The following is a 26,860-nucleotide window of genomic DNA, read 5'->3' on the forward strand; positions in this document are numbered from 1 at the left end:
TTTTCATCTGTCCAGGATGGTTTTGGTGTGGCGCCAGGGGAGAGATGAGCGGAGTGTTCAAGATCCCTTCCTACCCAAGGGTACTATGCAAATGGGGAGTCTCGTCTGACCCCACCTGCCCCACCTACCAGTAGCTTGTTCTTGTAAACATATTTTGTGTGTCCTGAAGAGTCTTTGATCTCCTTGCTGAAAACCAAGGAGATCTCAAAGAGGAACAGGTGTCGCTCGCGCCCCTTCCGGATCAGCGACTTGGGGTCCCACACTTGAAAGGCATCCTGCAGAATCAGCTCCCCCTGCACGTCCAGGTTCTCGTCGAACCCTGAAAAACACCCAGGTCTCCTCTCCAGAACCAGTATCAGTGGAACCTCCTGCAAAGCTCCTGTGCAGCCTCCCCCAGCCCCACTGTCAGCCGGGGACCTCCTGCAAAGTAAACCCCATCTCTCCTTCTCCCTCCACAGCTCCCACTGTCCCTGTCTTGGAGCTCGGAGTGGGGCTGAGGACAAACACTGCCTGCCTGAGTGCCCTTGACCCTACTCCATTTGTTATTGCTTCATTCCTTACATTCCATTCCTAGGACTCTTCCTAGGATTGCTCCTATACTGCGTGGTGCACAAGCCTTCAACAATTTATATTCATGCCACTTTAATAGAGGTTCTGAAACTTCAGTGTGGGTAAGAATCACCTAGACTGCTTATGAAAACACAGATTCCTGCCCATTCCTCAACGCCCAAGAGATTGGGATTCAGTAGGGATGGGGTGGAGCCCATGAATTTGCACTCTGACAAGCTCCCAGGTGCTGCTGCTGCTGGTCCACAGAGCATCCCTTGAGTAGCTGGATCTGGAATACAGGTCAGGGACAGGCTGGAGGAGAGGGTATTTACAGAGGCGGACAGGCAGGGGTCGGGGTGGGCATGGGGAGCAGGTGCAAACAGAAAAGAAGAGGTGGAGAAAGTGTGACACTAGGAATATGTGCAGATGGTCGGGGCTCAGTAATCAGGGCTCCTTTGCAATGAAGAAGTGGGGCTTCCTGTGCTTAGGGTGGCCCAGGAAGTACTGAAACCAGACCAAGTCTTTTAGATGGCGTTGGGGCGGGGCAAGTGGTGGGGGGTGATGGAGCCCAGAAGAGAGAAAACACCCCACAGGTTTACCTTGTACAACGGAGTAGACTTGCCTTCCTTATCTCACCTGTTTGTCAGCCCAGATTGGGATACTGAGTATTAACACATCGAACAGTTTCCACCCCAATGAGGCTGCTCTGCCCATATCCGCTCTGTTTTGCGGTATTAGGAGCACTTGCTGGAGTCTCACTCTACCAGGTTTCTGGGTCCCAAGAGCACGGTTCCAGCCAATGAACGTGCTTCAGCAAAGTCCTATCAGGTTTAGCTGGCTGGACTTTTCTTACCAGCTAGGAAGGGCATGAGGGTAGCTGCATACTAACGTGAATGTACTTAATGCAACTGAACTGTACACTTAAAAATGGTTAGGACAGTAAACTTTATGTTATGTATATTTTAGTATATAAAAAAAGAGCAGGGCACAAGGCTAAAGATGGTGGGTGTGTGTATGTGCAGGATTTCTACTTATTCTGACGACAAATGCAATGCAAATGTTATGCAGAGGAAGAGGGCTGCTGTGGGTCAGGGGCTCTAGCACATTTATAATAAGGATGACAGCCTGTCCTACTCTACCTCTCAGGCAGCAAGTTGTCCACATATTTGATTCGGCACAGGCCTGGAGGCAGGTGTTAGCTGAGCTAGCCCCTGTGGATCTCCTCTCACACTTCCCCAGGACCTATGTAACAATTTGCCATTTCTCCTCTCTTCTAGCTTGGCCCCTTGCCTGACTTCATGCCACTTCCCTCCCATGACACAAGCTTCATGGTCCTAGGAAAGGAGGCGGCTCCCCTGAGGAGGCTGAGAGGACAGCTACCTTCCAGCATGCTGACGTGCATGGCATCATTGGCTTTCTTTGGGACACTGAGCATCACCTCCAGGCCATCCTTGAGCTCCCCTTTCCCTTCTTCACAGCAAGTTAAAAGTTCCTGCGAAAAAAGTCCGGATACATTGAGAACTGTTTCCCCCAGCTTCCCCACCGTCCCGCTACCTAACCCCTCAAGGCAATTATATACCAATTCCTCAAGGAATTATATACCAGCTTCCTTCTCTGTAATGGTCCCCTCTGAGGTATGAGGAAAGTGGGGTGGGGTGGAAAGGTTATCGCCAAAGAATTCAACCACCATGCTTTTCCCAGACTGAGCTTCCTCAGCTCAGTCTAATCCAAACTAACTCAATTCAACCCAACTCCCAAATGGCTGGCACCAGAAGTCAGCAACTAGGGCATTCTCTGTCACTCAACTGACCTCCTGGAGGTCAGGGAATACCCCTGGCAAAACACATGAACAGAGGTACAGTGCTGTGTGATCATAAAGAGGAGACAAATGGTGTGCGAAGGACACACAGCACTCATACATCACTGCATGCCTACTGCCAGCACCACTTTTATTTACACACCTCTACTGCCTGAATGACTTCCACCATACTGGGAGCAACTTTGGGTTACGGACATTACAGGCATAGTTTTTCAGAGTTATAAAAGATTTGTAGATCCTATGGATCAGGAGTTCCTAACCTGGGGCCAATAGATGGGATTCTGGATTAGTCCTTGCATTGTCAGATGAGGACACTGTGATTAACAGGGACAGAGATTTCCCCCAGGTTACAGAATTCACTAGAGGCCATGCCAGAGCCTGAATCCAGGTCTCTTGAATCCAAATCCAAGTACTCCATCCACCATGCCAACCTGCCTTCCACCTGTCCTCCTGGAGCGTGTCCTCTCTTTTACATCCTCATTGGAGACTAGGTCATTACTACATCCATAAAAGATATATAGTATCTGGTTGATGGAGAAGAGATAATTTCCAACTATTTTAGTAACCATAAAGACCACTGGGAATGATTTCACCCAAACCAGAGGAATGCTGGCTTTTATTTTTCCTATCAGGGTTATCGTATCTTGCTCACTTTGACACTGGGAAGGAAAAAGTTAAGTGATCTACAATCCATACTCTCTCCTTCTGTGGAGGAGAGAAGGAATGGTGTAAGGGAAAGCAGGGAATGGGTGGATGGGTGGGGATGCATTTCCAGGAAAGAAAGAAGTTGACAAGATCAAACCTTATAAACACATTAATGACAGACCTCTTGACAAACTAGTAGTACTTGCTAGCAGGAGAGTACTTATTTATGGAGTGCTGTTAGTAGGATATATCTGGTCTGTCTAGGACTTCTCACGGTAAACAAACGTAGAATCCATGGGCAATATCACATAAGCTACACAACTGTCTAAGTAAAAAGAGGTTACATTTCATGACCAAAATGGCTCTCTTCAGGGTAAGTGATAGGATGCACCGTACATCATTTAGAAACCCTGTATGTTAATCAGGGCCACAGCACATCCTAATGCTGTAAGAAAGGACTTGGAGCTATTGGTGATCTTCTCTCTGTGTTTTACCTCTGTTTTGGGATTATCTGTATCTTTGAAATTATTAGTAAAGCTTTATACTTGGTAAGATTATCTGATTAATGAGCATCTGATATGAGAATCCAAGCCTTTGTGTCATCTTGGATACATTTCCATATGAAGAAGAGAGCTTTGAGTGTCCAAAGAAGAGGTGAACTGCCCAGAGTACATGTTTGGGAGGTAGACATGATCAGTTCTCAGCTCTGTCCTTGGTTCCAGTCAGTATAATAGCATCATCGTTTAGAAAGCTGTATTTCCTTCTGCCAACCTGAAGTTCTCTGATTCTCCCCATCCTTTCCTAATTTTAATCCTCCTAACCGGTTCTCATACATCATCAAAGGAACTTCTAGGCAGAAACATAAGAGAAAAATAAGAAATATGCTTCAGGGACTTCCCTGGTGGCACAGTGGTTAAGAATCCACCTGCCAATGCAGGGGACACGGGTTCGAGCCCTGGTCCAGGAAGATCCCACATGCCGTGGAGCAACTAAGCCCACGTGCCACAACTACTGAGCCTGTATTCTAGAGCCTGCGAGCCACAACTACTGAAGCCCGCGTGCCTAGAGCCTGCGCTCCAAAACAAGAGAAGCCACCGCAACGACAAGCCTGTGCACTGCAATGAAAAGTAGCCCCCTCTCGCCACAACTAAAGAAAGTCTGCGCACAGCAACAAAGACCCAACGCAGCCAAAATAAATAAATAAATAAAAGAAATATGCTTCAGTTTGCAACAGAAAACACCAAAACCCAAAGCAATTTGGCAAGTCCACCGATCAACTAGCAAAACCAATGAGTTCTCCTCAGATCCCTGCCATGGTTTACGATAAGGAAAAGGCTCCACGTTTAATTTAGACTCCAAAAGGACAGCTGTAGCAGATTTACATACAGACTATTGAACACTCTGACTTTCACTTTCATGCAACACCTAAAGGGAGGAACCCCAGAGGATACTGATAATTAAATATCAATTCACTCGGAATAAAACTAACTTTAATAAGAAAATAAATTCCATATTATTTATTTACAGTAAAAGTGAACTATTTTTCTTTTACTCAGCAAGCACTCTGCTACCAGCACATTTAAAAGAGGTCAAACTTATCTTAACTCTTTTTTGTCCCAAATAATTTTTCAATGTCTCTACAACAAATTTCCCCCTACTTCACTGTCTTCCTTCTCAGTTGCCTGCACGGTCCTCTCTTCCTAAAACATCCAGTTACAGAATGAAGGCCCAGAGCCCACCCCTCCATCTGCCTAAAGCGAAACACAGGGCAGCCCATCCATCCTCCGCTTCCCTCCCTTGTCCATGTCACAAAATTCACCCTAGGAACTTCAGCCTTACGGGATTAACAGGGAGAGGTGAAAAACTATATTTCTTTTCCAACTGCATCTTAATTGATTTAAGACCCTGGCAGTGTGGGTGGGCATGCCAGTTTTGTTTTGTTTTTTCAATGCACAACCCCACCAATTCCCGAATAGGCTTTGGGATACTTAAATTTGAAAACCACAAAAATAAATTAAAAAAAAAATCTGCTGGCACAAGAAAAGTCATTTAGAAGGGTCATGCATCAAGTGGGCTAGAGAAGGAGAGGATAATTATACACAGAAATCTGGCTAAGGAGAAATTCCTGTAAGTAACCACAGAAGTGGATATCTGACCGTCAAAGGCAAAGAAGGACCTCAAGCGCTTGTGATTTAAAGGTAGGAAGCACACCAGTGTTTCAGAAGAGAAGCCTCTCACCACCACTCCGAGATCTTAGGAGAATTTCTGTGAGTCTTTATATAAGAAACTTCAAAAACAGACAGGGTGGCATCCTCAAAATGCCAGCAGCAGTGCTGCCCAAACAGCCGTGATGTTCTGCACATAGTTATTTCTGATACCAGTCTCAATAAAGGCCAAGGGCGTGATGCCCTGTGGTGATTCTCTACGTCATTTCTGCAGGGTTGGGAGACTGGAGGGCCTGGAAGTGAAGCCCACTGCCTCTTCCTGGAGTCGAAGAAGGAGACAGTTTGAAGGAGGAGGCTGAAAGGGAAGAAGGAGGGTGCAGGGCCCTGCCCTGGTCCAGAGGGGAGAAGAGAGGTCAGGGCATGACTCACTGCTGCCCCCACTCCTCTTATCACGGAGCTACAAGTGCTAAGGCAGGAAGACCCCACAGACTGGAAAGCTGGGCACACTCCAACGTGAGTAGAATCTGGATTTGAAACTAGACTGGTTTTCAGATTTAGTGAAGCAGATAGAACATGTGAGGTTCAGCAAGCATCTCACAGAGCTGAACTTCATCAGATTTTCTCTGGAACTATACTACTTATGACATGCCTCTCCCTATTCTTTTATCCTTTGCATTTGAGGAGCGACGAGCAAAATATTCAAACTTAGGGAAAACTCCACGCTTGCACATTAAGCATTAATATAGATACAGGTTATATAACTGCCTATGATATCGATTTCCCAGGCTTTCTGTGGGGAAATGTCATATTTTCAGACTGTCAGTGTGTCCTTCTCTGAGAAGAATCAGCCCAAATCACTCAGTATTTTACATAATTTGATTATTTGACTTTTAAAGAAAAAGATTTTGGAAAAAACCTAAATCTCTTGGTTGGCTCCAGAAGAGCCCCTAACATATGGGATCCTACAGATACAGAGTGCCACTGTCTTTTAATATGTACTTTTTAACTATTTCCTCTCTGAAACCTCCTAGTCTTGACAAACATGGAGATTATGACAATGGTAGGTGCTGCCCTGGGCCTCCACTGCCCACGTAGACTGGCACTGCCCCTAACACCTTGACCCCGGATCCCATCGGAAGCAGGGCCCACCAGGAGGAATCTGCCCAAAAGGGAAGGACAGGAGAGACTCTACGTACCAGCCAGTGCCTGGGGTGGCAGTCACTAAAAGCTGTGCAGTGGCGGATGCATGTGAAAACAGTCACAATCCATTCCTGCTCCCATTTCTCCTCTCCCCCACCCCAATAAGCATCTGGAATTTCATGGGATAGAACATGCAGTCTAGAACCAGCAGTGCCAGCACGGGCTCATCTCTGAAGTTCTGCTCCAGGTAGAGGAAAAGTCTTCAGGTGGAAGCTTTCCCATCCTTGGGCAAAGCTGGGACTCCCTGGGCCTGGTCAACAGTGTGGTCAGGGTGGCAGAGAGGGAGGGCAGATACCTTCAGGAGCAGCTGGTACTTAGTGATCCTCTGGACGGGCTTAATTAGGTAGGAAGAGATGGAGTTGGCCAGACCGTGCCGCTGCTGTATCTCCTACAGGGATTAAAAACGGGCACCGTTAGACACAGAGGGCCATGTGCACGTATGTCTTCTGGGAGGAGGTGGGCTGGGTTAGGAGAGAGGAGAAAAGGAAAAAGGGCACACAACTATGAGAAACTGCTCTTTGATGGGAAAAGGAGGAGGAATGGCATTCTATCAAGGGAAAATGTATAAACCAAAACACACAGGAAATAATCATTGTATCTTTAGATGATAATGAGGACCATACCTGAGCAGTACAGAGGATCACACCTAGATTCTAGAAAAGTGAAAATACGCTTAGATAAGAAGATGGATGTAGGTCATTAATGGGGTGGAGCTAGAAGAATGAATTAGGATGTGATGGGGAGCTTCTCAGGGGTAAAGTATTGTAGATCTTAAATAGAAGCAATATATGGTGAAAGCAATGTTTCAGAAAGATTAATATAAGCCTAATAGCAACATAGAGGGTGGAAGCTGGGAAAATAGAGACAAAGAGACCAGTTCAGAGATTACTGCAAAAGTCTGAGTGTGTAAACACGCAGTTACCATATGATCCAGCAATTCCACTTCTAGGTATATACCTGAGAGAAATCAAAACATATGTCCACACAAAGACTTGTATAAAATGTTCATAGCAGTACTATTAAGAGCAGTGAAAAGGTGGACACAACTCAAATCTCCATCAACTGATGAATGAAAAAACAAAATGTAGTATAGTCAGTCATACAATGGAATATAATTTGGCCATGAAAAGGAATGAAGTACTGAGACGCTACAACATAGATGAATCTTAGCTTTATGCTAAGTGAAAGAAGTCAGTCACAAAAGAACACACATTATATCATTGCATTTTTAATGAAATGTCCAGAAGAGGAAAATCTATAGAGATAGGAAATAGATCATTGGTTGCTTAGAGCTGGGGGAGTAGGAAGGAGGATAAGGTGGAAGGGTGATAGCTAAAGGGCATGGGGTTGCTTTATGAGATGATGAAATAGTTGCACATGTCTGTGAGTATACTAAACAATTAAACTGTACCCTTTACATCTATGTATAATATACATCTGTATCTCCAGGTGTGTAACGTGGGGGCTTGCCATAAACAAAGATTAGTGAGAACAAAGCGTTGGGAGGATTACAAGAAACATTTTAAAGCTCGACAAGATAGGACTTGCTACGCGGCTATGAAGGAGGGTGAAAAAGAGGGAATGACAATAATAAAAAATTCCATTTTCCACCAACTATCCCAGAAAGTAGCAATTTTCTCACTCATTTGCGTCTTCCCTAGAGGTGTGTAGTTATAGCAGGACTTATTCAAGGAAAATGGGCAAACAGCTGACAGCTTGACCCTATTTGGGAAAATGAACATTGTGAGTTTACTTGGGGGCTTTGGCAGGAGAGGACAGGCAATAACGCACCTTTGACAGGCTTCCCTCTCTGACAAGGTGCCAGTTCGGGGAAGGCTTCATGTGGACACTGAGGAAGGGGCGGCCTCCAGAGGCTGGGTCAGCCCAACCAAGCTTAGTAATCAACATGGTACCAGACACCACAGCCTCACGGTCCCCACGTTTGGAGTAGAAAATTCCAGATCACGTCAATGTGTGGGTCTTTCCTGGACTTGAATTTTCTGTGCTCTCTTTACAATAATGGATAATAAGGCTGTCTTTATTGGGGGGTTATCTCTTATAGAAGGAGGGCCTAAAGTAGATGGCTTCTAGGTGTAGAATTTAGGGAAACCCTTCTGATGGAAGGGGGAAAGCTACAAAGATGATGCTTTCTGGAATGCTTTGGGAACAGTCAGGAGGGTTTACTGCTCTCCCTCCCCACCTCTGGGCCAAGCTCCAGGAACTGCTACTGGTCTGGTTTTCTGGCTTCCACTGGCCTCCCCAACTAACGTAGAGGCTCATCAGGCATGACGTTGGAAAATGGGGGGTGGGGTGTGAAATTTGGAGTATATCTGCCTGCAAGTCAAAGTCTAGAAACAGGGCTATGAGAATGTAGGACTAGAGGAGAACACACTTTAGCACCAGACATTGTAACATGTACAAAAATGAGCCAGGCAACCCGTCAGTCAACCTCAGGGGACTCACAGGTGGGGGAGGTGTGTGTAACAGAAAGGTCCACTGTTAACCTGCCCAAAGGCAGATTGTTACAAACGCCGTAGAGAGACACAGAGGATACTGCATGCATAGAGAGGCAAGGATTCATGCAGGAAGCAACACGTGACCTTTAAAGGCTAGGAAGACCTCTAAGAGTGTCTGTGTGGGCCTGTGTGCCCGCCCGCACCTGTGTGTGCAGAGGGCTCACAATCCATTCTAGGCAGGGAGAGCAGTGTGAGCAAAGATAAGGAAGGAGAAGAGTCTGAGGCGTGCTCAGAGCACAGGACATGTATGTTCAGAAAAATGTGAAGTGGAAAACAGGACACGGTGCATTTTAAAACTTCAAAAAGACCCTTCTGGTTACTGTTGATAAATAACCAGAAACGTCTTAAGAGAAATACATTATTAAGCAGAGATAATAGCGCTATAGGGCATCCCAGATGATAGTCAATAAATTCTGATACCAAGTTAGAGAAAGACTTTTCTTGGGTTTTCTGCTTAAACAAATATAACCTCAGAAATTCCACTTTGGGACCATTTCCATAGTAATACTCCGTTTTTAAAAATCACGTATGTTTTTTCTTGTCTGGCTTTTACCCATTCAAGTGTCATTTCTTCACTGAGCAACAAGACACTTGTAGAATCATTTCTGTTATAGCAGGGTCAGGCTAGAAAGATGCTCAGAGAAAGTTTATTTTGTAAACTTGAGTATGGGAACCATGTTTGAATGTCTGACTCCCCATGGGGCCTGGCACACTATCTTGAATACAGTAGACATTCGAAGATTTATAGATGGAATGAGGTAGGCAGAAAGTTAGATTGATGGATACTAAAATGATACGACTACCAGAATGGCCATCACTGCTGCTGCCAGCTATCTCTCACTGAACTTCACTTTTATTCTCATGCTTTTTCTCTCTCTGTTCTTCCCGTGCATCCTGCAGTGACCCGTTTGATTCTGTCACTCTCTGGGGACCAGCAGTATATATACCATCATTCGCCAACAGGATTGCATCCTCACCCAAAACCAGGGGACCAGACGAGGTACACTGGCTCTGAGTCTTCTCTTGGCTTCCATCACAGCATAAGTGCTCAACCCTGGCTGCACGTTACTCTCACCTGGAAATGTTTAAAACTCTCAATGCCCAGGCCAAACCCAGGCTGATCATATCAAAATCAGGGCTGGCACCGTAATCACTATTTTTCAAAGCTCCCCAGGTAATTCCAATGGGCAGTCAAGGTTGAAACAACTGCATTATAGTCAGTGACTCCCAAACTTGAGCAGGTATCAGTGTCACCTGGAGGGCTCCTTAACATTCAAGATTGTTGGGCTCCAGCCCTGGGGATTCTGATTCAATAGATCTAGAGTGGGGTCCAAAATACATATTTCTAACAAGTTCTCAGGTGATGCTGATGTGGCTGGGCTGAGAGCACATTTTGAGGAACGCCTACATTTGAGGAGCTACGTAGGCAGTAGAAGTGGAATATCCTAGTACGCCTCCTCTGCTTGTGAGATTTATGGCTAGCTGGATTCGGTGTGGAGGCACGGAGGCAAATGAGCATTATCCGAAACCACAGCACTTGAGATGGGATGGAGTAAAACAAAAGATAAACACTGCTTTTGTTTTTCTCCATGTTTTATCCATGAGAGAGAGGTTTGGAGGGGCCAGTAAAGAAAAATGAGGAACAAAGGATAGCTAAAAACCCATGATCTCAAAGTAGAGAAGCAATTTCCACCTGCTCATCAGTGGTTCAAGGATGGAAATTCACAGCTTACATCAAAGAAGGTGCCTGCATGCTCCAGGATCAGCTGGTTGGAATCAGGCTTGTTTTTACAGTAGGTGACGTACATCTGAAATTTGTCTGCCTAAAAAAACAAAAACGATAATAGGTCAGCATCCATTAGTTGCTCCCTTCTGTTGACTGCCAGCAAGGGCTATGCAGTTAAACCCTCAGATACTGTGTGTTACAGGATTATCTGTGGCAAATGTCCTGGGCTCATCGGGTCTGTGCTCCCCTAACAAACTTCGGGATGCTTTTTTCCTATCAGCAGGGGGAGAAAGCTCACTGAAAGTGAGCTCATTTTAATACTAGTCAATGCTAGATAGAATTAAAAAAAAAAACAATTCACATATCCTCATGTATCCTGAAGCTGGACAGAATTTACTGAGAGATTATCCCCCTTTTTGGATTACCTATAATTGTGCTTCCCATCTTGAAAAATGACAGCATTTGCTCTGAAAACAAAAGTCACAGAATGAAGACGAAGGGTGATCTCAGAGGGGGATCTGCTAGAACTCCAAATGTCTCCGCGGGGGGCACTTTGTAGGGCATGTTAAACGCCTATGCTACCACGCCCCACTTCCCAGAAGCAACCATGGGGGACAGGAAAGCAGGGCGACCCTCTGGGGCAGGGTCTGAACAATGAGTCCTAGCCAGATTGCTACTTCAAGTCAAGAATTTTATGGCTTGGTGAAAATTCATTTCTTATGTCTTTGGGATCCTCTGGGTCAGTGTTTCACAGCCTTTCCACTGGAAAGGGTGTGTGTACTTTGGCCACCAAGCACTTTTCCCATTCGTGAAATGCTCCCCATCCTCGTGCCTACACCATATTGGGGATGTCCTCTTCTAAGAAAGCAGCCTAGCTATGTTTTAATTACAGCAGGTTTCATTTATGCCACCACTTTCCCAAGTCCTTTGTATATATTAACTCATTTGATCCTTATGAGAACCCTACGTGGTGAGTTCTATTATTATCATCCCCATTTTACAAATGTGAAAATGGTGGCATGAGGTTGGTTAAGTAACTTTAAATTCCCATAGTTACAAAGTGGTGGATCCCAGGCCAGCTGCCTTCAGGCTTCTTGGTAATAACTGTTGCTGTTCAATACATTGCAAACAACTCTTTCTACCCTTTACTCCTGCACTACACTCATAAATTAAGATTATAACACTTAAGAAAGTCACTTTGGGATAATCCTTGGCAAAATGTGCATATTTTACACAATCATGAAAGGTTTTCTGAAACCAATTTTAGGGTTTATATACTACCTGGGAGGCATTCATCATCCCTAAGAGATGTTGATAAACCATACTTATGGTTGATGGTAAGGCAAATCCACAGTATGTATGAAAAAAGATACCAGAAAACCCCCCCAAAACCTTCACTTAATGGTCAATCTCATTTTTTCTCTACACTGGCCATGCAAGGGGTCAAAAATCATTTATCAGCACTAATGTGAACTGTGCATGGGCTCACGCATTTAGAGGTGAAAAATGTATTAGCACAAAATAAGATGGCAGTCTGAGACTTCCTTAAGAAATGAGAGTGTGCCAGGAAGCAAATGTTATAGTTTCAGAAAACGGAAGTAACTCAGGTCTTGAGTTGTGGGATAAGCTGTGATATTAATTACATGTCAATGGGCTAGCCAATGTCTTAGCTCCTCTGAAATGTTTCCACATATAGAATATAAAACATAACCATAGCGCTGCCTATTCCAGAGGGCTGTTAAGAGCACATACTCTCTGAAGAGTGAAAACATTTGGAAAAGTAATTAGCCCATTTTGAGTGGAGGTTATACTTAGTTAACTGTTGAATATTAGAGCTCCTGGCCCTGGGGAAGGATTTCCATGTTTAGTTGCACTTATTGTACTAGGTGGACTTCCCTCAAGATGTTGGCACTCATACCATGAACCTGAACTCAGGATAATGTGGCACAGAGATGTTAACAGACACTAATGTTTCTGTTTGTATAAGTAGAACCTAGTATATTCAGCCCATTTACTTGGCCCAAGAAAAAGAATGACTAGATATGCATCCTGTAGGTCAGAATTGGGATGGATACCCAAGGAGTCTGTTCTCTAATAAGGAAGAAAATGTAAACAATGGTTTGGTGGATTTCTAAAGTTCTAATTCCTTAATCCTCATCCTGTTAAAAACAAAACAACTCGTGGATGGAGCTGGAGTAGTTCTTCTACCAAGGGTGGTGGTCTTGTTCCAATCTCCTGACATCTCAATTTTAGAAAGTTTTTAGAAAACTTAAGGTGGAGCTTGGACACACCATCTAAGGACCTTTCCCAAGGAGGGCTCTGCTCCTCAGGGACAGACTGCTTCTTTCAGATCTACTCATGGCCCCTCTCTATAGCCCTTGGTCCTGTGTTAGAATTTCAGTGACACCAATCAGCTCAGGCACCGAACAGTGATGTCATCTGGTAGCATCTGCATTCCTGGAAAGCATGTGACAGTGGGAGGAGAAGAAGCTCAGGTCGGTTACCCAGGTAACAAAGCAGTGTCCCACATCCTCAGGCAGCTGCTCATACTTCTCCAGCTCTTTGAGGAAGATGCTGCAAGGGGAGAGAAAGGCCAAATCAGACATCTCTGTACTGCTGACCCCCTCTCCACCAGAAGCTTATACTGAGGTCATCCCAACCTCGTAAGCTCTCCATTATTCACAGGTGGCTTCTCTACTCTCTAAGCAACATGTGGTAACAAGCGATTTTAAATATGTTGGAACTAATTTCATTAAAATTTGTATTAATTGATTAATTAGTGCTACTTAATATTGTTTCCCTTAAGGGTTTACACTTCTCAGGCTGAAAATAATGAAATATTATACTTGTGTTGGGCATTTCATTTTAACAGTAACTATGACTATTTTTTTACACAAGTAATCTCAGCACGTTGTAACATTTTAAAATATACAGATATAGGTATCAAAAGAACAAAATAAATATCATCTACGATCCCAGAGATAGGTGGAAAAATTCTGAATCCTACACTGACTTCTTTCCAATTTTTCACTTTCTTCTTCCATCAGTACCCAGTTTGTGCTAAAAAACTGAGTTAACGTCTCCTAATGCTGACATTGTTAGGAAAGAAAATTTAATGGGGAAAAAGTCATAATACATTTCAAAGCTGAATTGAATTACTACTGAATTATCTGCCATTGTGGATATCTGAGCCATGGCTCCCTTCTATCTTAATAAATAATAAAGAGTTGACTATACCAACTTCAAATTAATGTATTAAACAATTGGTTTGAGCTCAGAGAATATAAGCTCAAATAAGCCAGAATCGCTGGAATGGAATTTGCTTTTTAAAAATCACACAAAGTTTTTCAAATAAAAAATAATATGAGGCTGTGGGGAAACATTCTGATGGAGATGGAAGATGGTATAATCTTTGAACAGGTCAAGTTGATAACATCTATCAAAATAAAAAATGTACTTATCTTTGCCTCTGCAATTTTAATTTTGGAAAATGTCCTATAGTTGTAGTCACATGTGTGTAACATGAAGTATATACATGTATATTCACTGTGGCACTGTTCATAACAGCAAAAGATAGTCTATAGATGACAAAGTAAACTACAGTACATCCACAGAACCATAGACTATATAGCTATAAAAAATGGCAAAGCTTTTTAGGTTTTCACATGGAAGATCTCCAGGGCAGGCTGTTAAGTAAAAAAAGCAAGGTGTGGAAGAATGTATCTAATATTCTGCCTTTTGTCTAAGTAAGTAATATATACTCTTATTTCCAACCCAAGAAACTAATGGTCAAAGTGTACAATTTCAGTCATGCAATATAAGTTCTGGAGATCTATTATACAGCATAATACTTATAGCTAACAATAATGTATTGTATGCTTAAAAGTTGCGAAGAGGGTAGATCTTATATTAAGTGTTCTTATATAATTATAATAGGGGAGAAAACTTCGGGAGGTGATAAATATGTCTATGGCCTTGATGGTGGTGATGGTTTCATGGGTGTAGAGTTATCCCCAAACGCATCAGGTTGTGATATTAAATACATACAGCTTTTTACATCAACCGTACTTCAATAAAGTGGTTAAAAAGAAAGTCATTACCTAAAATGAAAAGACAACCTACTGAATGGGAGAAAATATTTGCAAATGATATAACCAATACAGATTAATACCCAACATATATAAATAGCTCATACAACTCAACATCAAAAAAACAAACAACATGATTTAAAAATGGGCAGAAGATCTAAATGGATGTTTTTCCCAGGAAGACATACAGATGGCCAACAGGCACATGAAAAGTTGCCCAACATCATTAATCATCAGAGAAATGCAAATTAAAACCACAGTGAAGTATCACCTCACACCAGTCAGAATGGCTATCACCAAAAAGAACACAAATAACAAACGCTGGAGAGGGTGGGGAGAGAAGGGAACCCTTCTACACTGTTGGTGGGAATGTAAATTGGTGCAGCCACTGTGGAAAACAGCATGGAGCATTCTCCAAAAACTAAAAATAGAGCTACCATATGACCCAGCAATTCTACTCCTGAGTATATATCTGAAAAAAATGAAAACTCTAATTTGAAAAGACACATGCACCCCAATGTTCATAGCAGCATTATGTACAATTGCCAAGATATGGAAGCAACCTAAGTGTCCAAAAGATGAATGGATAAAGAAGATGTGGTATATATACAATGGAATATTACTCAGCCATAAAAAGAATGAAATTTTGCCATTTGCAACAACATGGATTGAGTAGGAGGGCATTATGCTAAGTGAAGTAAGTCAGACAGAGAAAGACAAATACTGTATGATACCATTTATATGTGGAGTCTAAAAAACACCACAAACTAGTGAATATAACAAAAAAGAAACAGACTCACAGATATAGAGAACAAGCTAGTGGTTACCAGTGTGCAGAGGAAAGTGGGGAGCAGCAAGATAGGGAAAGGGGATTAAGAGGTACAAACTACTGTATATAAAAAAAATAAGCTACAAGGATATACTGTACAACATGGGGAATATAGCCAATATTTTATAATAACTATAAATGGAGTATAACCTTTAAAGATTGTGAATCACTATGTTGTATACCTGAAAGTTATAAAATATTACACATCAACCATACCTCAATAAAAAAAAAGAAGAGCAAACAGACTTTTACACATGTGAAATGACATATAAAGAAGAGCATTCACCACAGTGCTGTCTGAAATAAAAGTCAGTTGGAAACAACACAAATATATTTTAAAAAAGTCATTACCATAGGAAACCAGGTGAAGGAACAGGGTGAATGAAGATAGTGGTGGGTGGGTCTTCTCAATCTATACTTTTCTATTTAATTTTGATTTTAAAAATTAATTCAAAAATTAAATTAAAATATATAAAGTAGGTCTGAATGATTCCACTGCCTACCTCTACCATTGGAACAAGTAAATTTTATTGATTTGACTTACACTACTTGAGTCCTCTTGTCCAAGAATTCTGGCAGCATCTTACAATTATAATTACAATTGGTTATGGATTCTATATATATGTTATTTGTGTTCTCCCTTCAATAACATAGAAAGATGTTGGTTTTGGTTTAAAGAAATATATATGTGCAATTAAAAAATGTTTGGCAAGTCATATTTGGAAGGCCAAAATGCTAATGATTGATAGGCTCATAGATGATATTTTTTGTCCACCTGCCATTTAAATTTTCTACAACAAATGGGTATTACTTCAGTAATAAGAAAAAGTCACTTAAAATTTTTTGAAGACTCCTAGCAATACCCATTTGATGATAATCATCTTTCTCCCGAATTCTGGAGTATCCTGATCTGAATCATGGAACAGCAGTGATTATAATGCAATTTGGGCTTACAAAATGCAAATATGCAGTGCTCAAAAATCAATAAGTGTCATACTTGTTGCTATTTTTAGAACTGCAGGTGACACATGTATTTAATATGACTTCTAAATTAGAAATAGGAAAAAATTATATAATACTGTAAGTGAGGATCAAAGTTTTTTCAAGGCCAAAAAGAAAACATCTTTTTTTGTAGCAAAGAGAAGCAATCTGGTTCATTACTATATATAACATAATATGTTAAAATATTAATCTATTTTTAATATAATTTTTATTTCTGGAACTAAATTCTAAAAGACATTTATTATGTGACTTTTTTTCATGAGAACACTAAATAATAAAATGTACAAAATCTTCAGAGGTAGTTTTTTTAGGTGCTGAGATATTCTTTACACAGTCATTTCTCATATGGGCTGAACAGGGCCGAGGTCATTTCTCATATGGGCTGAACAGGGCCAGGGTGGGGCGGGGGGGGGCGTTGGAATGGCTTGATGAGTGTGGGGGGAAGAAACTCTGATGAGCTATTCTAGGACAAGGACTGGTGAAAGGAAATGAACTGCTTTAAAGAAAGCAGGACTAGGAGGACAGAGTACTTGGAAGAAGAGAGAAAGAGGCGAATTTGGAGCCCTGGGCACCTACAATAAATGCTATTGGCTGTAGGAAACCTCCACTTCCCCACTCTCAGGATCTCACTCCAACCCCCTGACTCTCACCCCCCATGGTATATAGGCCCTTCTCCTTTAATGGCAATCAAATAAATGATACAACAGCCTGGATCATGACATTCCACATAAGATATAAAATTGTATTCTTGCTTTAGAAGTTGCAAGGACTCTGTGACGACTCAGGGAGAGTGTCCCTCCTTCCTTGACTTATGACCCAAGGTCAGTGGCCTGGTCACTTTAGGTTAATTTTAAGTGCACAGTGATAATTACACCCACAGAGTTGACAATTGATCTAGATGCTGAAGATGGTGCTAGAATTTTACTTAAAATCCTGGTAATTTAAATAGAGCAATACCCTGACTTTTGGTGACAGCAGGTATCGAAAACCTATGGGAGGATGCTCTGCTTGAAAATTCTCAAGAAGTGAAAAGCACTTTAAAATGAGTTAAGTACATAGACTATCATTGCTACAATTAATGCCTTTTCGGAAAATGCAGGTTTTAACGGCAGCTGCCTCTGCTAGCTCATCTTTCTACTGACCCGAGGCCTCACTTTCCTTCCCTCCCACAGCCAAGCTCAAGTCAAAGAGCCAGAGTTCACACCTACTCACAGTTGTGAGGGGGTCTTCCGAAGTCTCATTTTTCTCAACTTTCAATAACCTCGTGGGGATGTTGTGAGGATTTAATAAATCCACGTAGGTAAAGAACCCAAACCACTGCCTGGAATATAGCAGGCACTAAATAAACATTAGTTCTTCAGGATCAGTGCTTCCCAGTCTTAGTAAGCTCCACTCCTGTAGACTTATCCCGAGAGAGCTCTCCCCACCATGCCCCTGTTGGAAAACCTATAGTAGATTACCGTCTCCTAAACCATATCCTGGGAAAATCTTGATTGGGTATTATGCAAAGATTGGATTTCAAGGTCATAGATCATGTAAGTTTGGGAAATGCTGGGCTAAACTAGTTCATTTATGGCAGGACTTCCAAAATCCTATAATATGATGAGGCACATTATAAATCTCTGAAGTATCTGATAGAGTGTGCAGTGCTTCCCAAACTTCTTTGCGAGTGGAACATTTCTGTGGGGACTTTGTCTTAAGGAACACTCTTGGAGAACCTTAGTTAGTGGTCATCACATGTGGCTGTGCACTGCCCTCTGGGTTAGGATCTGAGCATCTGTATTGTTTAGCAAAGCTCCCTGGGTAATTCTAATGCATCCAATCCATAGGTCAGCTTTTGAAGGCAACTGCCCTATTCCAGTGTGCTTCCAGTTGTTAGATCCTACATCAACTCTATATGATTTAATTTTTAAATAAAAAAGCTAAGAATTTTAAAAGCTATTTATTTCATGCTGGGCATATCAATTCATAACTTTGAGTAAGATCTGCACTACCATCTCAATGTAATTGTTGATGGTAAGTGGCAGTATTAAACTCTATTTTGTTTTTTAATTTGAAGCTTATGAAGATGACAGGTTATGTACGTCTGATCAGTATCATTCTACCTACTTCAAATAGATGTGATGAGTTTAAATTAAAGCACAAGAGGTCACAACACTCTTCACAAATGATGAGATATTCCTCCTCAGCTGTTCTATAGAAACATCTTGGTCCTCACCATTTCAATAATTATATGTAATAAATCATGGGAGAACGAGCAAAGCAAGGAGTTTAAGAGTTTGCATGAATGTCTGGGGTTCTTTCAGAAATGAATAAAACTTTTAAAGAAATGTCAAGATTCAAATACTGTATGATATCACTTATATGTGGAATTTAAAAAATACAACAAACTAGTGAATATAACAAAAAAGAAGCAGACTCACAGATACAGAGAATGAACTAGTGGTTACCATGGGGAGGGGGGAGGGGCAATATGGGGTAGGGGATTAAGAGATACAAGCTATTAGGTATAAAATAAGCTACAAGAATGTATTGTACAACATGGGGGATATAGCCAACATTTTATAATAACTATAACCTTTAAAATTGTGAATCACTACACTGTACACCTGTAACTTATATAATAGTGTACAGCAACTACACTTCGATAAAAAAATGTCAAGATCTAAGCAGTGTCACTACTCTATTAAAGTATTACGATACAATATATTATGCAGTTACTTTATGAGGAAAATGCTTCCCTCTGACTTTGGACAGGATCCTGGGAAATGAAACCTCTAGCATTTGTTGATAGAAAAGCTTTGTGAGCTTTGTCATTAAGTACTATGGAAACAGCACCATTCCAAAGGCACCCTGAGTCATTCTGATTTTGTTATTCTCGCCAAAGGTAAATTTGGCCTATATTCTTACTGCTTCTGGAGAAGTATATCGTTCACAGAGGACCTCTACGTCAAGGGTGCAGCTTGCATTTAAAGGGGAGCATATGTGATGACCTTGTGTATGCGTGCTCTCATGCATGTGCATGCACACTTGTTGGGACAAGGGGAATGAAGGTGGGGGGCGGTGCTGTGGTAACGGGGCAGCGGGGAGAAGAACAACGAGGAGACAAACAAATAAAGCTGGAGGCAGCCAGGGAGAAAGGCATCAGGCTCATCTTTGCAGGCAGTCCAGGACACTGCCCCTTATCAATGCTTTCATACAAGTGGAGCTAGAGATCGTTTCTAAGGGATCCACTAGTGACCAGACAGATTTAGAGCCCATCTTGGAAGAGGCTCTGGACTGCAGGCCAGGACAGCTGGTTAGCATACTGAGCAGCTGTTAAACTAATGGAGAGTTGTGCACACTCCAGGGAAGGTACCAGATTGTTCACAAAAGTGTTTAATCAGCACAGTTTGATCACCTGGGCTGAGCCATGACAATCAGCGGGTTCTGTCCCTTTATTTCACAGCAGAAACTTCAGCTTAGGCTAGAGGTGAAGGGGTGAAGTGTGCAGGGCTGGACTCTTACTCAGCATATGCCCCGCCCTCACCTCCAACCTCAAGCAGAAGTTTACCTCGCTGCACTGCTACCTGTTGAATATGTTTTGCTAATATTTCTTAAGTTTGTTTAACTTGTGTGATCAGATGAATCAAAAAGTATTGCATAGGGCTTCCCTGGTGGCGCAGTGGTGGAGAGTCCGCCTGCCGATGCAGGGGACACGGGTTCGTGCCCCGGTCCGGGAGGATCCCACATGCCGCGGAGCGGCTGGGCCCATAAGCCATGGCTGCTGAGCCTGCGCGTCCGGAGCCTGTGCTCCGCAACGGGAGAGGCCACAACAGTGAGAGGCCCGCGTACCGCAAAAAAAAAAAAAAAAAAAAAAAAAAAATTGCATAAATACAAGTTTAATGTTAAAGTAAAATATAAACAATCTCACATTTAATGTTATTCATAGCCGTTGATAGCCTGTTTAGCAACTAGGCAAGGACGCTAAGCAGTTAGTGTGTACAAGTGAAATGAACATGACTTGAACACCCCAAATGAATGTTTAGACTTTGTCTTGCTTTGGGTACTCCCCAATATCTATAACCAGCACCAATGTCGATGGCTTACTGAAAAACAATAGCAACAAAATCACAGCTAAATTTTTTTTAGGGCCCTTCTGATGGGTAAGCCCTCAGTTATCCCTTAGAGTATGGGTTTAGGGCCCAAGAAAAATCACAAGTCTTCTCCTTCCTCTTCGCTTGGCATTTGAATATTAAGAAAATGACAGTGTGACTTAATAGGGAGTTATGAAGACTTGGATTCTTTGGCTGTGTTACTAACCTGTTTGTGCAGGTCACGAAATTATGTAAGCTCCAGTTTCTATAAAACAAGGGAATAGGATAGAACGAGATTTTCTTGGAGTGTGAAAAAAGCATAGAAAGCACAGAATACGCGTATTTTGAAGCAAGGGGTGTGTGTGTGGGAAGGAGTAGGAAAGGCAATGGAGGAGAAGGCAGCTGCAGCCTGGCAGTGTGGCCTCCAGAAGGGGATGTGACCCGAACATCCCTTTTCTCACCACTTGGTGGAGCCAGCTCCTCACCTTGTAGCTACAGATCTACCCTCTGTGTTTCAAGGGGTTGTAAAATCAATTTAGTGGGTGGAAACCAGCATTAAAAAGGAAGGAGAATGGAACCTAATCCAAAATATCAGAGTGCATCACACATAGTGAGGGTGTTATTTTGGAGGACTTAATTTTCCTCTTATATATAATGTATAAGCATATGCATATCAGGACATGATATATAATTTTTCTTTGGTTCATGATCAAAAATATTTGAAAAGCACTTTGCTGATGCTCCTGCCTGCAACAGGACGCAGGGAGGTCTAGGTCTTTATCCATCTCTCTCCCTCCCTCTCACCCTCGACCCTCCCCCTTTCTCCCTCTCTATTGATCTACCATCTCCCTCTAGTAGTGCCCCCCTTTCCCCTCTTCCTTCCTCTCTCCTTCTCCCCATCTCTTCTTTCCCCTTGTTACCCACTGTTCTCACTTCTCCTCTCTCCAGGTATTTTACCCCACTTTCCCACTCACTCTGTCTCTCCTGCCTTCCTTCGTGCTCTCCTACACCACCATTTCTGACACATACCATCTCCACCCACCACCTCTCCCCTCCTGAGCCTCAATCTCACAGACACAGACGTGACAAGACACAGTCTAAGTAGGAGTGTGACGGCCAGACCTCCCCCATCCTCGACCCAGGTTTCAGACTCACTCCCAAACGCCTCCCATTGCCTCTCGGCCTCCCTCCTAGACTTCACCACTCTCCTCCCTGAAAGGGCCTGTGTTCAAACTCTCCTCCATCATCAAGGGAGCTGTGCCTGGTTGTACAAATCCCACTGGTTATTTAAATTCCATCTCAAATGCCCCTCCCCTGGGAAGCCTTCCTGTTACTCCAACAGAGACTATTTTCTTTGTTCCTTTGATCTGCACTTCTGCTCACCTCCACCCTTATCACCAGTACCTCACTAATTCCCAGAACTCAGAGGGCAGAGCCTTGATTAGATCCCCCACTGGGTACCAACTCCATCTCCAAACCAGTGCAGGGCTGACCTCAGGGTGGAACTCCTGGGAGATCATGGAAGCGTGGGCCTGGTTCGGTGGTTCACCGGCATCTCCCATCATTCCCCCCCACCTTGTCTTCTCCTGCCCTGCTGCACACCACCCTCTGCTCCCCACTGACCCCAGCTACTTGGTGCCCTGGAAGGCTGCCCTGGGCCTGACCAGTGTCTCAGCTCAGTCCCACTTAGCCCTGGCCCTGGCCCTCAGCCTTGGGCCAGGGAACACTAGGCTGGTAGGGCAGTGGGTGGTGGCCAAGTCCAAATCTAATAGCTTCTGGCCGGACCTGGAAGAGGGAGTTTGCAGAAGGGCTATCCAGCCCTGGTTGTTGGTCCCCAACTTGTCTTTCCAACCCTTGCTGAAAACTGACTTATTTCAGGTCATTATTGTAAGGGTGTGTGACCTGGATGACACACCTATGAAAGAAATGGGTTGAAGTGTTCCTCAAATTTGAGGATGCACATGGAAGCTGGTTAGATATGAATCAAACAAACCAGATTTGGCAGTGCCAGCTGGTGGTCTATGGAGTAGGGGAGGGGGAGAGAGCACTGACGTGGGAAACCCAGCCCCTGGAATCTACACCTAATCTTTCAAGGGGGAGATGTCATGTACTGGGCAAGTCACTGGCCCCTCTCTGGGTCTCAGTGTCCTTATCTGTAAATGGAAATGGTTGTACTTGATGGTCAGGAAGACCTTCTGATCCCTGACAGCAGAGATTTTATAAAAATGTTATTGCCCAGACTCACATATGTCCATATCTCCAAAAACTGAAAAGGAAAAAGTAACGTTCAGATTTAACCAAAGGTGATGAGCATTTTAAACAAACAGCTGTCCTTATCAAAGCTGAAAATCTAATACAAGGCAAACTGAAAATAAATGATTTTCCCACATCATGAGCTGTAGGCCATAGTGGGGAGACACCATTAGCAAAATCATTACCGTTTGGGGGATCTATTTATGGCACATACTACCTTATCCGAGCGCTCCCAGAATGCTTAGCAAAATGCAATAGAAATGGATCTAGTTTTTGAGTAGATAAGTTTCATGATCTTTACATTTAGTTGTATAATAAAGAGATATAGTATGAAAATAGGGAGAGTGGAGGGTATAACCTAAGTATCATTCCATTTAAACCTCCAATTTGTGTTAAAATGACTACTTGTAGGTATTAAATTCTATATAGTGAATTGTTCCTCTTTATAGAAATTTTGGTACTTGGGAATTTCTCCATTCAATACCTATAGAGACAAAGGTCCTAGAGAAAGATCACATACATACAACTACTCTTTTTTTTTTTTTTTTTGCGGCACGCGGGCCTCTCACTGTTGTGGCCTCTCCTGTTGCGGAGCACAGGCTCCAGACGCGCAGGCCCAGCGGCCATGGCTTACGGGCCCAGCCGCTCCGCAGCATGTGGGATCTTCCCGGACCAGGGCACGAACCCGCGTCCCCTGCATTGGCGGCAGATTCTTAACCACTGCGCCACCAGGGAGGCCCCCATACAACTACTCTTGATTGTCATTTTTCAAAGTGACACCATTTAAAAGGATCAATACTAACTAGCTGAGATATTTAACATATTCACCCTTGGTGTAGGTACTAACTTCCTAGTGACTCAGCTAATTTGGTTGTGCAGGCAGTGTCAATCTCAACCCCTCTGCCTTTCAATCTCTCTGTCTCCCAATCTTCCTCCCTCCCTTCCTCTTTCCTTCACTCTCTCTCTGGAGTACAGGCAGATAACTTGAGCTATGCACTAGAAATCAGAAGAGTCTGCATCTCTGTTAGCACTTAATTATAAATTTGAGGGCTTCCCTGGTGGCGCAGTGGTTGAGAGTCCGCCTGCCGATGCAGGGGACGTGGGTTCGTGCCCCGGTCTGGGAAGATCCCACATGCCGCAGTGCGGCTAGGCCCATGAGCCATGGCCGCTGAGCCTGCGCCTCTGGAGCCTGTGCTCCGCAACGGGAGAGGCCACAACAGTGAGAGGCCTGCGTACCGAAAAAAAAAAAAAAAAAATTGAAAAGGTGCAAGCAACTGGGGTTAAAAAGAACCTTTTGATATCTTCAGGTTAAAAAGTGACGATTTCAGAAAAGTATTCCTGAAGAGCAAACAAGTGTTTGGACCACTGTCTGGCCTTCCCATTAAGAAGTACCCAGGAAACTCCTTCATTTAGACATGAAAATGTTTTGCTTGTCTAGAAGGTTCTGATAGTGGTGGGGAAAAATAATGGTTTTCCATGTCTTGAGGTTTTCATAAACAAAAGACTGAATTATGACTTGAATGGCATTAGCCGTAAGTCTGCAAATCGTAATTCTATTTTAAACCCATCCATCCATTCATCCATCCAACAAATATTTACTTAAAGTTTACTGTGTGCCAGGCATTGGGGTTATGCAGTGAAATACATGGTCTCTTATGGAGTTCACAGTTTCTGCATTTTCAAAGTTGGCTTAATTGCCATTTTATCTCTTACTTATTAGAGATTTTAGAGGTGTTATGCCTTCTACATTAATCAAACTTTGTATGGCACAAGTAGACAGCATAAGTTATGAACAGAGTAAAGCCTTAGTTCTCCAGATCCTGTAGGGAATTAATATGCAGCTTGATTTTCTTGAATGTTCCCTTAAATTGTGGATTATTTAAAACATATTTTTTGGTGGATAGCTTTCTAAACGCATTACAAGTTCCGTGCTTTCTCATGCAGAATATATCAATGATTCAGGATTATTACTAATATATTAGTATGCTATATTTTAATATTTGGATGTGTTGGGCTCTATATTGGGACATAGGATCATGTGCACCAATATAGAATAGCCCTTGACCACTATGATTTTTTGGGTTCTTTGGTCTTTTTTTTTTTGGCAGTTTTTCTTTCTTTCCTGTCAGGTATTGGTGTCAAGCTACTTGCTCAAGTTCTTGATTCTTATTTGCTGCTTCTAAATTGCTATGGGCTTGGAAACAATCTAACCAAGAAGTAAAGAGGCTTACAGGGAGGATAGAAAGGAGTTCCTATGGAAAGACAAAAACTTTATCCTTAGGATATCTCTTTGGGTTGCTCAGAGGCTGGTTTTTATCTTCTTCCTGTTTCTCTAATGTTATACATAGGTAACGTTTGCTGGGTAGCTGTGCTCTTGATCACTGAATTAACTCCTCTCTACAGAATGCAACATTCCATAAGGTTTAACTTGACTTTTTTATTTTATGGGTTTCTTAGAACTATATATTGTAACTGGTAGGTAGATTTCTAGCTATTTAAAAGACTACCAAACTGCTTGCCATGATTTATTGGAGTGATACCATTAAACCAGAAAAAGGCGTGGTTATGCTAGATATTTTGTTAGAATTGGTCAATTTTGAAATGAAGAGTCCTTCCCCTTATACATTGATTTGGCAAAAACAAGGCTCATGGGAAGTACATGTATTGATCTCTAGATTTCTATACCTTGTCAATTTGGTAGGAATATGAGGAAAGTGAGACTTCTGATTAAATCCCAGAGATCATACATCAGAAAAGAAAAGTAACATGACTTACTGCTTTCCAGGCTGATGTCTTCCCAGATATCCTGGGGAGATGGGATAATACTCAGCTGAGTTCAGATGATGGAATTTGGGGTCAATGGTCAAGATGGTTTTATTGGGATCTTATTAAACAGACATGAGGAGAGAATATTTCTATGTCTGGAGATTTCCAGACAAACCATATAGAGAGTGTTAAAATTTGGATTAAAAAAAAAGACTGGGAACTTTTATAAAGTACTCCAGAAAGTCAGAAGGTAATTTCACCCTAGAGCTTACTGCTTTCATAATCTCAAAGGGGAGCTACACATTTTACGTTCTCCTTAAACTAATGCCATTTGATGACATTACAGGGGATTAATCATCAGGAGAGGACAAGAGAGGAGTGACTCTCCACCCCTTCTTTAGACCTTTTAGAACTCAGGATCCTTTTATGCCCAACTCTTACCTCTTAGTCATTCTTAGCAAAGGGCCACACTGAGGTCTCATTTTCTAGAGCTGGGCTGTGCAGTATGGTAGCCACTTGCCACCTATATTTATTAAACAAAGTTGAAAATGCTGTTTTCAGTAACAATAGTCACATTTCAAGTGTTCACTAGGCACACATGACCAGTGGCTACTGTACTGGACAGCACAGACATGGAACATTTCCATCACTGCACAGAGCTCGATGGCGCAGTGCTGTTTTAGAATCTTGCCTCAGGAGGGCTGCTACACCGGTGCCCACTGCCTTCCCAGGACCTCTCCGAGCTGGCAGTTTCATCTTCAGCATGACTGCTTAATTCAGTCAAATCCTTGACTAGCCTGACCCTAGGACTTCCTCCAGACTGTATCCTACAACACTGAATCTCTACCTCAACCCTTCTCTGCAACAGGGTCCTGAGAGAGCTCTAGGACTTTATGTCAACATTATTTCTCATGTCTTGAGGTTTCGTCTATTTGTACTTTGGAAAGTGAATTATTTCCATAAGCTGGTTATGTAACTAATCAACCAATGTTCTTGCTGACCCTCTGTTAATGATGGAACATGTTTAGTATGCTGTGGGAAAGATATTTAAATCAAGTTGGGAGCTAGAAAAAATGAATTGTGAGGTTTTAGGCCTCTATGATTCTACTGATTTCAATAAAACATAGAGGGTTGATTGATGTTCCCTCCTATAAGCTGTCAAGAAATATGTTCCATTAGATAGTTAGTTTGATTATCTATCTATCTATCTATCTATCTATCATCTG

General features: G+C 42.5%; 1 protein-coding gene across 5 annotated transcripts in view; it reads right to left on the reverse strand.

Annotated features, from left to right (window-relative positions):
• The window catches only part of LOC308618179 (kalirin), a 467,155-nt gene that overhangs the window by 31,898 nt on the left and 408,397 nt on the right, over positions 1 to 26,860 (reverse strand). For all 5 annotated transcript variants that reach the window (XM_081235674.1, XM_081235672.1, XM_081235671.1 and 2 more), the window contains exons 26-30: positions 13,125 to 13,194; positions 10,628 to 10,717; positions 6,674 to 6,766; positions 1,930 to 2,041; positions 129 to 319 (exon numbers count right to left, since the gene is read on the reverse strand). In XM_081235674.1, the coding sequence (XP_081091800.1) occupies positions 129 to 319; positions 1,930 to 2,041; positions 6,674 to 6,766; positions 10,628 to 10,717; positions 13,125 to 13,194 (556 nt within the window). The remainder of the gene's footprint in view (positions 1 to 128; positions 320 to 1,929; positions 2,042 to 6,673; positions 6,767 to 10,627; positions 10,718 to 13,124; positions 13,195 to 26,860) is intronic.

Source organism: Mesoplodon bidens (genome assembly GCF_964165515.1).
Source record: "Mesoplodon bidens genome assembly, chromosome: 5".
Taxonomy (NCBI): domain Eukaryota; kingdom Metazoa; phylum Chordata; class Mammalia; order Artiodactyla; family Ziphiidae; genus Mesoplodon; species Mesoplodon bidens.